Source organism: Falco cherrug, chromosome 4 (genome assembly GCF_023634085.1).
Source record: "Falco cherrug isolate bFalChe1 chromosome 4, bFalChe1.pri, whole genome shotgun sequence".
NCBI classification, from domain to species: Eukaryota; Metazoa; Chordata; class Aves; order Falconiformes; family Falconidae; genus Falco; species Falco cherrug.
The window spans coordinates 62626590-62640185 of record NC_073700.1 but is presented as its reverse complement, the minus strand read 5'-3'; the positions used below and the strand labels follow the sequence as shown (position 1 = coordinate 62640185).

At 44.5% G+C, this 13596-nt stretch overlaps 1 protein-coding gene across 1 annotated transcript in view; it reads left to right on the top strand.

Moving 5' to 3' along the window:
• ADARB2 (adenosine deaminase RNA specific B2 (inactive)) overlaps positions 1–13596 on the top strand; it is a 320370-nt gene that overhangs the window by 278235 nt on the left and 28539 nt on the right. Inside the window, exon 6 of the mRNA XM_027809961.2 lies at positions 2299–2450. Coding sequence (XP_027665762.2) covers positions 2299–2450 — 152 coding nt within the window. The remainder of the gene's footprint in view (positions 1–2298; positions 2451–13596) is intronic.

Genomic DNA, 13596 nt, shown 5'->3' with positions numbered 1-13596 from the left:
CAAAGCATCTTCACAAAGGACTTATACTGCAAACTCCTTCTGCCCCTCATAGCTCAAAACAGCTCTCCCAGAGGGAAGGCAGAAGTGTACTGGTGCTGGGGGAGAAATGACTTTGCAGAAGTGAGTCTCATGCTCCACCCGGACCATTGTTACAAGGTCCCTGGGTCCTCCCGGGCTTTGAAATCCTCCAAGCATCCCATGTACGAGAATCCCTGCTAAGCCACGGCAGACAGTATTGCAAACCAAACTCTTTTTTAACAATACTCTCAGAGTTTTGTCGTTAAACTTATTCAGCCACTGTGCAGGAATGAATCTCATGTCTGAGTTCAGACCCCAGAAGACCATCCCAAAGGCAGGTCAGGACCATATGTGATATGGAGGATCTCAGCCTGCAGGAAGAACCAGACTGCCTTGTCCTCCAGCCCTGCCATCTATTTTTAGAGCAGCTGTCCATCACCCAACCCATCAGCCACACTGGCCCCAGACCCTTCTTGGTACTCGGGGAGAGGGAAGAGAGCAAGGTTAATCAGTGAAAAACAACAACTGGTAAAAACAGGATGGGTGCTGATTACTGTGAAGTCCTGAAATCCAGCCCAAAAATGACTGCTCCAACCTTGCATAGCAACTGTTTCTAAGTACTGCAAGCTGCCCCCCACTCTGGTGAGGTTTAACATAATAATAGCAGACATTAAGACTGCACAGCTTTGTATTCTCCCAGCTGATTTTGCAGTGAATTATTTAAAACTAACTGCAATTGCTCTAAAGTCCAAGCAGCAGGACTTACAGGTATTTTATTATTTCAGAGGCTTGTATCAGAGAGACAATATAATTAGTGCAGTTGGGAAATTCCACCACAGCCAGCAGAAAATGAAGGAGCTGCATGTGGCAACCCCGGCTAGGCAGCCAGTGTGGCTCCCTGTCCCTGACAGGCGAGCTAATGTGCCTGTAAATTCCTCCTGACAGCAAACGCATCCTGGCATCAAAAAATGACAAAACACCCAAACCATGGAAGAGTGACAGCCAAACAGCTTCAATAGCACAGAGGCTGCACCGGGAGAAAACAGGCAGAGGCAGCTTGGATTAAAGCCAAGGACTTGCTCCAAGGCTGAGCAGAAAGCACCCCTGTTTACGCTGACAGGAGGCAGAGAAACCAGCAGAAATCACCTTGGTTAATGGGCTGTCTTACAGTGAATTAAACAAGTAGGATTCTGGCTTATTAAGAGCCTCCTAGGAAAGTCATTACCTGCAGGTGCCGTTCTGTTCAGAGATATTCCTGCAAAAAGACCCTTGGGTTTCTGAGGGAAGGACCGAGGCGTCAGAGGGAAAGGAGTCTCATTATAATTTCACTAATCACATTTTCACCTTCAAAATTGTAATCATGACCATCACCCAAATATATGTATTAGAGGCAGCTGCCTGTCAGAGAAATCGCCCCTATCTTCCCAAATGTAAATCATCTGAGGAAGCGCACGGCAGCGTAGCCCTAATGCGAGCTATTGCTGCAAACTGCAGGACTGGGAGGATTTGGCCTCCCGGGCAGCTGTTGCTAATGGAATATGTGCGCTGTGTCCCCATCTAGCTGCTGAACCACTGCAAAGATAAAAGCTTCATCTTAATAAGTATCTTTTTCAACTCTGCTGAGAAAAACCCGCACAAGTTTTTTCCCCACTTCTCACGATGGCTTATGGTTTCCAGAAATGCCAAGTGACCAGGAGGACAGTGCTGGCTTAGATGGAGCGCTCGTAGGTGGCTCTGGTTGAACGGGGAAGAAAAGCAATGCCTGGGGAGCAAGGAGAGTTGGCAGGGGTTGTAAAATGTGGGTGCTTCAGTACAGGCCCTTTTCAGTGGAGCATACAAACACACATCTCAGCTGCAGTGATGTTAATGGGATTTAAACACGTGCCTGGGCATTGTGATGAGCAGAGCTGATTTGTTCGCATGAAAGACTAAGAGAACTTTTCCTTTCTTCATGCACCAGAACCTCTTTAAAATCACTGTGTTTATGCATCTGTGCATGTGAGGAAAGAGAGTTACCCTTCAAAAATCCACACATTTTATCATTAGAATATATTATAAGTAAGCAAATCAAAAGCATTTTGACACTTTTGACCCCCTTCACACATTTCTTCACTTGGAGAAGCTTATTGGTTTTCTCTTGTTGTCACTAGGCAAAATATATGATGCCAGGTACTAATAAAAACAAACAAACAGAGGGAGAAAAACAGAGAGAGAGGGAGAGCAGAAATGTTTCTGATTTGGAGTGTAACAAATGACCTGGAACCTCTTTTGTGATCATAGCAAACGGCGAGAAGACTGGGAGCGATCAATCTTTGTGCGATTAAAAGAGGGAGGCTACAGGCTGCGGGAGAACATCCTGTTCCATCTGTACGTGAGCACTTCACCCTGCGGAGATGCGCGCCTCAACTCCCCCTACGAAATCACAACCGACTGTAAGAAAAAAAAACTAAAAAAACTTCCCTCTCCTTTTTCATCTTTGCATGGGTTTTTTGTTTTTGTTTTTTTTTTTTAAGGTCAGTCCTTTCTTTTTTTTTCTTTGCTTGTGGAAAATGTTTCACTTGAGAGCAGGAACACCATGGGCTGTTTGGTGCACACACTGTGCAGAGTGTGCGTGTCTGTGCAACTGGTGCTTGCTCCCACGTACGGGGGGAAGGTGGGCAGGGAAAATCAGAGCTGGGCAAGGCAGTGGGAGGCTGTTCTGCATGCCTGAGGCTCAAAGGCTCATCTAGGGAACATGTCCCAAATAGCCTACATTGCCTTCTAGGAAATGCAACCCCAACAGTAAACAAATGCCTTGGGAAGGGTCCTCACGAGCAAAGAGATCCCTGAATCCCATAGGCTTACCCAGAGGATCAGGGTTCAGACAGTACGTACTGGTTGAAGGGCTGCATTGACATTATACCTGAGCTGTCCAGGCTGCAGTGGCTGGAGTCTGAAGCAGGTGATGGTACGATACGATACGATATGATACAATACGATACCATACGACACATCTGTGGTGTTGGTTGAAGACCACACTGTCTTCAGATACTACCTGCCCTTGCAGCAAATAACGTTAAGAAAGACCCTCCCAGGCCATCCTGCCTATGTCAAATCAACTGCGTAGTCACTGCACAGCAGATGGGCTAGATGTAGTCCACCAGGCCAGCCTTGGAGTCCCTGGGTGCGTACCTATAGCATTTAAGCAGAAACATGGTTTTCCAGGGATTTCTCCTTTATGAGGTGATCCTGCAAGTGGGATAAACAATTCAGGTCTTGAGCCAGTGAGCCAGCGTGTGCCACAAAGAGACCTGCAGAACTTACTGTTCATGAAGAAACATCCCATCTCCACCACATGACCCAGCACTCTCATCTTGTCCCCCCCTAAACTTGCATGTCCCTGTCATTGCCCTGCCATCACAGACACACGTCTTTATTGTATTCCCACTGCACCAGTTTTGCCCCTGCCTAGCCACAGGGAATGCCCCCAACAGGGACAGGGGGCTCGAGAGGTCTGTGGCTGGTTATCAGATGTGTCTGTCACCACATGATCCAATGCACAATGCTCAAGGTGCACTCTGATCTCTGCCCCTAGTCATGCATGCATTTTACAGTGCTGTAATACCCATAGTGCTGGCTGCTAAATGTACATATAATGAGAAATAGTCCTTGCCCTGACTACCTTGAATGTGAATCAGGCAAGACAGAAGAATGGATGGAGGAGGAAGCATAGACACAGAAATGTAAAATTAATCATCCAAGGTCACACAATGACCTAACTTCCACACAGGCAAATCCATCAGAGAGTAGTTTCAGTCCCGGTTCTTATTTGTACAAGTTATTTATTAACAGTTAGGTATTATTCTCCCCAAACTGGAATCTTTTCGTCATGTGTGAAACAGCAGCTTGCTGGGGCAAGAAAGCAGAATGCACCCATTGGGGAAGGAAATACACTTCCTTACCCAACATGATTTCTACATTCTGTCAGCAGGGTTTATGCAATGAAGAAAAGGAAGTAAATGTTCAAATTGCAAACAGCAAAATGGCAGGTTTCTGATGAGTTACAGAATGAGGAGACATAGCATCATCTGAAAAACAGAATAAAAAATAAAAAAGGAAGTGCCTATGAATATCAAAAACGAATGGTGATTTTTGGCCTCCTAGTTTATGTGTTTATCAAGAGATATCTAAAAAGGCCTTATACTTGAATAAAGGCCCTCATGCTTTCCAGAAGACAGGCTTCCTGGTGCACCCCTGACTTCACATAAGAAGTGGAAGCACCAAAATCTGTACTTATTTTTAAAATGTGGTCCATTCTCGAGAATGAGAGACCAAAGGCTCTACCAGCTATGTATAACTCTACCAGCTATGTAGAGGCAGCGCTTCTTTAGATAACAGTACAGCCAGGAAGCTGTGTTTAAAGATATATATAATCACGCAATGCCTGACACATACAGTGTCACAGAAATACTTTTCCTGTTGGTTATTACACCAATTATTGCGCCAACACAGAAGGTGAGGCAGAAAGGGCTGTGTAGCTTACCCAAGGTTACACAGTGACTCAGTAGCAGGACTTCAAGGGGCACCTCATCTGGTTTGAATTCACTCTTTTAAGCAGGTCTCTCTACCTTTGTCCTGTGTTCTTAAAATAATTTAGCACTCTGTAAAAAGCCATATTGCCAAAAGCTGTCCTTCAGTGAGATAAGCATTTCCTTTTAGCTTACATTATCCCAGAGACATCTGGGAAGATAAGTATTTTATGATGTTTATCATTCAGATCTTCTCTTTTCTTTTTTTTTCTTTACTAAAGAAATAACCTTTCTTTCATCCAGTAATGACAAGAAACTCCAGATGAATGCTGTTTCATTTCTTAAACAACAAAGAAGCCTCTCCTAGAGCTAGCGCAAGCCATCAAACATTACTGATTATTCTCTAAAGATGCATTAACATTTAAAAACTGTGTCTCGCCATGTGGTTTCTGGTTTTGCGAAGGAGTATGATAAGCCTTTATCAATATAGGGAATGAGTAAAATCCACTTCTCAAATCTCTTTCCAAAAATTTCCTATTATCCACCATGTCTTCCCAGTACCCTCAGGGAGGCCTCACATTTCCTTCTTATGAGCTTTGTTCTGGTAAGGGAGGAGATAAGCTAGCAGGCACTTGAAACCCAGTTTATTTCTTACTGGATAGAGCAGGGTACCAAGTTAGCAGCATGTGTAAAAGTCTGACCTTACTGCGGTTCGTATGAACAGCTGCAATGCAAAGGACAGGTCCAGGGAGCCTGCACCCATGCCAGGTTCATGCAGAGTAATAAGAGATTAGGGACAAAAGGATAAAATCTCACTTTGATTTGCAATGATGCCTTTCTTGGATCAGAAATTGTTTGTTGATACATCCTTGGGCAGCTCTAAGAGAGGCAAAATCTAGCTGGACCGGGGCTGCTCTGAGCATGGAGGGGGTTTTAACTCTTTTTTGGTGCCTATATGTCAGGAGGCTGGAAGAGCTTATGGAGAAGTTCAAGTGAAAATGAAGCTTTGGGAGAGGCAGGTACAATCCAAGAGAGTACGGGAGAAGGGTGAGGGGAGAGGTGCAGGAGCAGGTGACAGCAGGAGAGGAGACCAGCCAGGGTCCCTGGCGTTGCAGCAACAGGATGCTGGGAAATGCCAGAGGGGTTTCAGATAGTTGTGAGAGTTTTTATGGGTTTCTCCTGGGTCATTCTCTCTGGCCAGACTCCTTCCCAAGACTCTTCCCATCATTTTCCAAGGTCACCCACAAAGCTGTCGCACAGCTATAGAGTGAAGAGGCGGCATGTTCCCAGTGTCCTCATGACTCTAATTGCTCCTTCATATACTCAGCTTCTGCCCCTGTTTCAAATCAGCACTGTAGGTCAGGGAGCCTGGGACAACACCTCCTTTTCTGATTCCTTCTCCCTTTGTGTACACCAGAGTAAGGTATGCCCCGACTTCTTAGGGCGCATTAACCTGGGATTCCTGAAGGTTTTGAGGGGGCTGATACTTTCCCATTGCAGCACACACACTCCAGCTCATGAGGTGGAGCCATGGGGGCAGCTGCTACCCCTGTGGTATTTGTCACATATTTTACACCTTCCCCTGAATCTAGGGCCAACCACAAAATAATCAAGTCCTTGATCTGCTGAAGTGCCTTCCTAGCTGAAGTGCCTTCCTAGCTAATTTAGGGCTTCTTGACTCATTGGCTTTTTTTTTTTTTAAGAGTCTCTTGAAAAGCAAAATGAATTGCTTAAAATATGGAGCTAATAAATCCTCCACTTCCCCACTCCTCCTTCCCTGGCAGGATTTTACCTCATTGTCCATCTTTCTTCTAGAGATACACTCTCTCTTTTTCACTACACAGACTGCCAAAGAGACGAACAGAATCTGCCCCAGGGCTTGTCTCCATTCTTCTCCCCTGGGCTGCTTTCCTATCTCTTGCTAACATGCTGTATTGCCTTGTACCATTGACTTCTTGATAGCCCAGCTCCTGTTTTATCCCACATTCCCTTTAGGTCTGAAACACACCATTGCATCTGCTCCACATGGGGTCTTCCTCCTGCTTGTCTATTAACCTACAGCTGTGCTGAAGCTCTCATGCACACACATTTGACAGAACTCTCATCTAAACAGGATCCACTTGTAACCACGTGAGCTGGATCATTGCCTTGGTAGGTGACGGGATGGGATGTGCAATCCAGTTTTCGAAGAAACTGGGGAACTGAAGATTACCCAGAAAACCAAGTTTGCACTTTCTACTTCAAGTGTGGTTTTGGTGTGCAAACCTGTGCTTTCCTTGCCTGTGGCTCTGGCTGCTGGATTTTACATCCCATTCCCAGATAAAATGCTCTCTGATAACTGCCAAATCTGGGTCTGTCTTGAAGGGTTGCCCTGCTCACACCAGAGACTCAGCACTCTGTTCAGATGGGGCTGACCCAGATGGTATCAGCATACAATCCCCAGATCAGAGTCCCTGAAAGACATACCCTGAGCGGACTTGCAGGAGAGAGCCCAACTCAGACAGAGGCCATCTAAGGAGCCTATCCATCTCCAAGATACGGACAGTAATGATCTCCCGTGGCTGTCCAGAGACTTCCAACCTCGGAACTCCTCATTCAGTGTCCTGCAGGCATGTATCAGGATGGAAATACAATGAAGATGCTTATGGCAGCAGCTGGGCTAGAATCACTCCCAAAAGCATTGGCTTTGGTGAACACTATTGGACATGCAAGGAGAAGAGCTCTCTGCCTTCCTTCTGCCAATCCCATGGGGTTTTTAAATGGACAAATTCTGTTCTTGTGAGTAGATGGTAAGGGGGAAAGCATTTCAAGAAGAATCATCTAAATAACTCAGTAATCTAAAAAGGAATTCGATATTTGTAACTACAAGAAAACGTAGGTGCTTAACGAATTGATATACTGCCCCTGTTACAAAAACTGAGGGTAATCATAGGTCATCCCCTGGGCTTGGACACTGTTATTTGTTTCCATTGTACAAGTGCTCCCTGGTATCATATTGCCCTGTCACGGCTGCTGGCCTGCTGCAGCTTGGAAAACCATATTGGAAACTCGTAGTTATTCAATGCATGGAGCAGCTTCCTCCTGGGTTGTAAAGTTGATTTTATGCTGATGAATGGCCTGTCTGTGGAACTGGCATAAAGGTGTGTTATTTTCCTATTTTTCATATGACTGAGCAGAACAATACCTTGGGGGATCTCAGAACAAAATTATCATAGAAAGCCATGCCCAAAAGTAACACGAAAGAAAAAAAATGCACGAAACACTGTAGGCTGTAGTGCTGAACACTGCCTCAGGAGAAATAATCCTAGCACTGGATGAATTACTGTGGTCAGCCCAGATTGCTTTGTCACGTAAAGGATGCTGCAGGAATTGCAGACACAGCATGAGGCTGTTGGGTTACTTCAGGGACTAGGGAACTGGTTACTAAAGAAGGTGAGGAGAAATTGTCATTTCACTTCATTAAGGCTAGACTGGGGTGGAGCCAAAGTCTGAGTTCATGGCATGAGCACAGCACCCTTTGTAAGCCTCCTTTGAGATCAAGTCCTGTTGGAGCAAGGGCCCTTTCCTGCTTGATTTACCACAGTAAATACAGAGGAAATGCAAAGACTTTCTGCAGTTAACTAGAAGCTGGTCTGTCACGGAGCTTACAACCCTGCTCAGGACTGTGTGCAGTTATCAGTTTTAGATGTAATTGCCCTGTTTTCTAACCCAGTCCTCCCAGGCTGCTGAAATGCTGTTTCAGAGTGTGGCTGCTTTCACTCAAGTTAACTCGGTAGGGAAAGCACAGTCACAGGACTGTCACCTCTGGTTAAGTCTCTCCATCACTTACATACATCACCCATGGCTGAGAGCAGAGGTGAAGCGTGCTGCTGGCTGAGATGGGCAAAGATGACGGCAGAGCCCAGCCCAGGTGTATTGGTCCTCCGTTCCCCCAAGCACTGCAGGTCTGAGCACTGGTCTGATTTAGGTCAGGGCTTTCTGGGGGTGGAGGTGGTGCTGCGTGTAGTCAGTTCAAAGATTCTTCCCAACATCCAATATAAGTCCATGCTGGGACGGTGGGGGAGCCTTTTTCTTCTGGAGAAGGTGAGCAAAGGGATTTCAGGAGAAGGAAGCGTGGCTGAGAGGGATCAGTGGGACCCTGGGACAGGAGGGTCACAGTGAGGATAAGAAAGTTCAGGCAGGAGGAGGTCTGTGATGCTCAACTTTGAAGAGGAAGTGGGTGAAAAACAACATAAAGCCTGTGAGGGGAGTCCAGAAAGCTTTGGGATGAATGGAGCCCCTCTCCTTCTTCTAATGCACAGCACCCACACAGGACCTGCAGACACTGGCTTGAGCCAACTCCAGTGCTGCAAGAAGCTTTTCTGCCCCCAGCATCTCCTACTCACTCTTTGCTCATCCAGGGCTGCAGGGGAGGGAGAGAATGGAGGAGGGAGGAAAGAGTCATGTCAGAGGGACCAGAACATATAGAGATGGGGACTGGCCCAAGCCCTTTGCTGTGAAGCTTGCAGCCCTTCCAACGGCACCTGAGGGAGAAGCTGCAGAAGCAGTAGCTGTTGCATCCCTATGCTCAGATGGACCCACCCAGTGCAGCACTCAGAGCAGCAGTGCCAGTGGGTCTGCAAGTATGTGGTCCGTGCGTTCTGGCCCCTGGAAATCCCATCGCTTTTTGTAGTCCAAAGGAGAGGTCCAACGCCCTACGCAGCCTGCCATGCTAAGCCTTTTGCCAGTCCCTAGGGTCAGGTCTAGCTCCTAAACCTGGCAGAGAAACCAGCAATCTCCTGACTTAGAAGAGTTGCGAAAGCATTCATGGTTTTATTGTTGGTGTTATCATGCTAGACCCCCAGAATGCTCCTCTGAAAGAGTCTCTTGTTTTGCTACACTAGAAGTTGTAAAGCTTTCAGTGCCAATTAATCAACCTGTGGAAGTTTGCTATTGCTTCATATTTCTTTATTAATCTCCAGCAGGCTGGGTAGTTAAGTTTTTAGTGTTTTCCTAGAGCTGACTAGCAAATAACCCCTTCACTTCATTGACAACTTTCAGGTCTCAAAGTACTGACTGGCTAGAAAGAAATCAAAACCTGTCAGGCAAATGTTTAAAATAAAATATTTGTGTGAAATTGGGATCACATCCGATATTTTTCATGTCTCATGGTCAGCAGCACAGTAACAAGGGGTAGAAAAAATCATCTTTCATTTCCTTCCATGCCTAGTTCAGGGTAAGCTTTTTCATTCAAGGCCACTTAGACTCAAAGGAAAACTTGAACCTTTATCTCGCGAGTCCTGGATCGGGGCTTCAGTGAATTCACTATCAGCTGAGCTAGACAGCTCCCTTTCTTCAGTCTCTGTTAGAAAACTTCGTCAGAACTGATACATCACGAGAAAACTCTTTGGCTTTGACAATGCATTGAAAATGTCCCAGTTCCCTCTCCTGGTGATATTCTTGGCTGGTTTTGCTTATTTGTGTTTTGTTGTTTCGGGGGGAGTTTCAAAGTAGCAAATAAGATTTTTTCAGAACAATGTGTCAGCACAGTGTGTGCCTATCTGGGAAAAGAGAAAGAATATGCTGGAAACTATGGATTGTTCAAAGCCAGTATTGGCCACAGCTTTGAACAGCTTTCATGTAAAGCAAAATGTGTTTGTTAGGATTCAGGAAAACAGGTTTCCACAGCTATAATCAGATCCTAATTTTAACAGAATGCTTGAATCGCCAAAGGGCATTGCACTGTATTTATTGATTCTGCTTTGTTATGGGTTTTGCTGCTTTGTAAAACACTGCATTTGGACACAATGTTCAGATGTGATAAAAAGGCTACATTAATCAGCAAAAGGCCATGTCTGAGAAGGTTTCAGAACAGTAGTAGAAAATTTCAGCAAGAAAAGCTGTTTGTTCGCAAATTTGTTCAGCCCAAGGAATGATGTCTAAGGTTCTCCAAGGTCCTCTGCAGCAGGGACAAAGGAACCACATGCTCCTGGACATGCCTTCCCCAGTTCCACCCCCAACATCCTATAACCTGTTAGAGATACATGCCTAATTATGGCTTGTATTTTGGGTGGAAAATATAAAACCATAATTGGAACAAATCTCTGTGGGCAAAAACTACACCCACTCAGATCTGATTTGGTCTAATTTACCCTTCCACTGAGTGGGAGTCACAGGTAAAGCTCATGACCTGAGTTTTGTCAAGCTTGTCAGGCAACTCCAGGTCCAGTTCAGATCTCTGTGGGACTTTTTAGACACCTGGGGAGCTTCTTTGAGTGTTGTGAAGAGAGAAATCTGAAGATAGCTGTGTAAGAGCAAAAAAAGTCTTCCTGACCGTGACTCTGCTAGCTAGCTTCTCTAGCTGGCACTGAGCAACTCATCTCACTCTGGTCATTTCTATTTCCATACCCATAAAATGGCAATGAAAGGTATCCAGCAGTCACAGCTTTGAAGAAGGATGATTAATGTTCAGGGTAGGATATTAAAATGGAAAGCACTATATATTCTAAGCGCTATTATAACATTAATCAGAATAAGTTATTAACTACAATCCATAGATTTTTAAGGCCAACAGGGACCATTTTCTGATGATCTACATTGAATTTCTCAAGCCAGAGATCATAGGACTTTACTCAGTAATTTCTATCTACAGCTCCAGAAGCTGAAGTTGAACTAGAGTGTGTCTGGTGATACAGCAGGAACAACAGCCTCTCTAGACTCACACCAGCCACAGAGGAGCTGAGTATTTGTCAATATTATTGACAGATTACTATTGCTTCTGTCTCACGGGGTTCATTTTTTGTTTTCACATTTTGCTGACTTCCTTCACAACATATTTCTTAAATCACTCTTGAAGACTTCAATTTCCAAACAAAACCAAAAATCCCAAAGCCATATGAATAACACCGTGTTTTGTTGATAAAAGAAAAGGTTATGATGAATAACACATTCCCTTTATGTTTGTGTAAACTTTTTGATTAAAACATGGCAGGGGAGAGAATTGTCACCAAATGGGCAATTCCAGTGGTGTTGACAATTTTTCCACACAAAACGTATTTAAAAGATAAAACCCAGCTTTAACAGAAAGTATTTTTCATTTAAAAATAACAGGAATAAGATACAATGATGCATAGGTTGGGATGTAGGTGAACAACTTGTCTCCCCTGGCCTCCAGCTGCTGGAACATCTTGCCCTCCCCACACAGCCTCCAGCCACTGCCCTGGCTTTGCTCGGTGGGCACGACCAGCAGCTCCCCACACTGTCAAAGATGAGCTGATCATTGCTGGAGACCAGCTAATGTGCCTCTGTGACTCGTGACAAGGCTCATGAAGGCTGCAGAGCAGAAGTTCTCTGCACCACGGGATTCACAGCGCCAGCACAGCCCTTTGCCCAGTTTCCAGACTTTGCTGTGCAGGAGCAGCTGCACTTCCAAAGCAACAATGTTGCACATCTGATTTTAGCTGAGAGGAGAAATTAGTAATTAAAAATAATAATCTTGAGGTGTTGGAGTTGTACTTTCCTTGATTGCCACATGCACAGACTCTTAATTCCACAGATAAATGCTGTGCTTTTGACTTCCACATACTAATGGATTTGTACTCCAGAGCAGGCTGGAGTCTGCAGCCTGGGTTTGTAGGTGGCATGACAGAATCTCCACCATGCCTGACCCAGTGCTGCTCATTCTTCCTGGCCTGGAACAGTTATTTATAACTCTCAGAGGAAACAGTGAATGACTTTGTTGGCAATAAATTTTTAAAAGATAATCTTAACTACTCACATTTTGATGCTAGGTATTCCTCAAAGACAGACATTACAGAAAAACAGTTTGTAGGGTACATATTTTAATCTGTTTCTCAGATATGTTTTTTTTTTTTTCCATCCCAAGGGCTTGCTGAGAGATCAGAGCTTACTTAGAAGTTAATCCAGTGGCAAAATGGGTTTCACATGTTATAGTGCCATTCTTTGCTCTAGCAGTTAGTTTTGTAAGGGTATTCTAGCAACTCTCCCTAGGATGAGCTTTCAACACATTTCATATTATTCTACAAAAATAATAAAAAGTGTTTTTTAAGGGTGCTATGTCACCTGAACAGATCAAATTTGGCCCCTCGTGATTACATATGGAGCCATTTTGATGGATCAAAATGAATAGTTTTCATTAAAACAGTGATGAACTTTAATATGATGGAATACTGTTCTTTCACCATTCCTACAGTTACTGTCTCTAACACCACAGCTCAAACCAGAAATTCTTACGTAATTATGGACAACATAAGGACAAACAAAATAAGGACAAGACAAAATAAGGACAAAAAAGGACAAACAATGCAGTCATTTCTTTTCTGTTCTTTTGGAATTGGACTTCAAGTTTTTCTCATACTGATACTTCTTCTGGATTAAATGCCACATATTGACAACCCATGAACAGGCAAATTGCCTTTGCTTTCACACCTTGTCCATACATCACTTGAAACAATTGGCAGATGAAAAACCATGGAAGAAGTAGAAAGACTGAAACATGTTATTTGAAGATTAACGATGAGGAGAAAGAATAACATGCAGAAGGTAACGCCTTTGATCAGGTCATGGTATACCCGACTGCTGTCCAAAGCCAGGATTTCAGGCAGGAAAGACACAGGGAGGAGGGACAAGGTAAAGAAGTTCAATTTCAAATGTTAATTTCAGTTCCATAAATTACAGACGTCCCAGGTTTTGTAACATTCTCAGGTAAAGTATTATATTCAGTATTTACACCTGTATATAGGGCTTAATGATAAGGTCCACAGCCCAGACCTGAACTGAACTCTGCCACGAGGTGGTAAGTGGCCACATGGCTCTGGGGGTGAGTAGATCTCCCCCGGGGCTGCATCAGATGCAATAGGCTTCCTGGCCTGTGTTCAAAAGCCAAGTCTCAACTTTAAAGGTTTCATCTCAATGTACTTTCAACCCATGCAAGCCAGGTGATTGCGTTCCCTCCTGGGAAGGATGCATCCCAGCGCTCACCATAGAGACAGCTCTGTAGACCCTCACACAAAACCACTGATTTTACCTGTCTACCCTCCTTGTGATGGATCCTACCCTCAGAAGCTGCAGT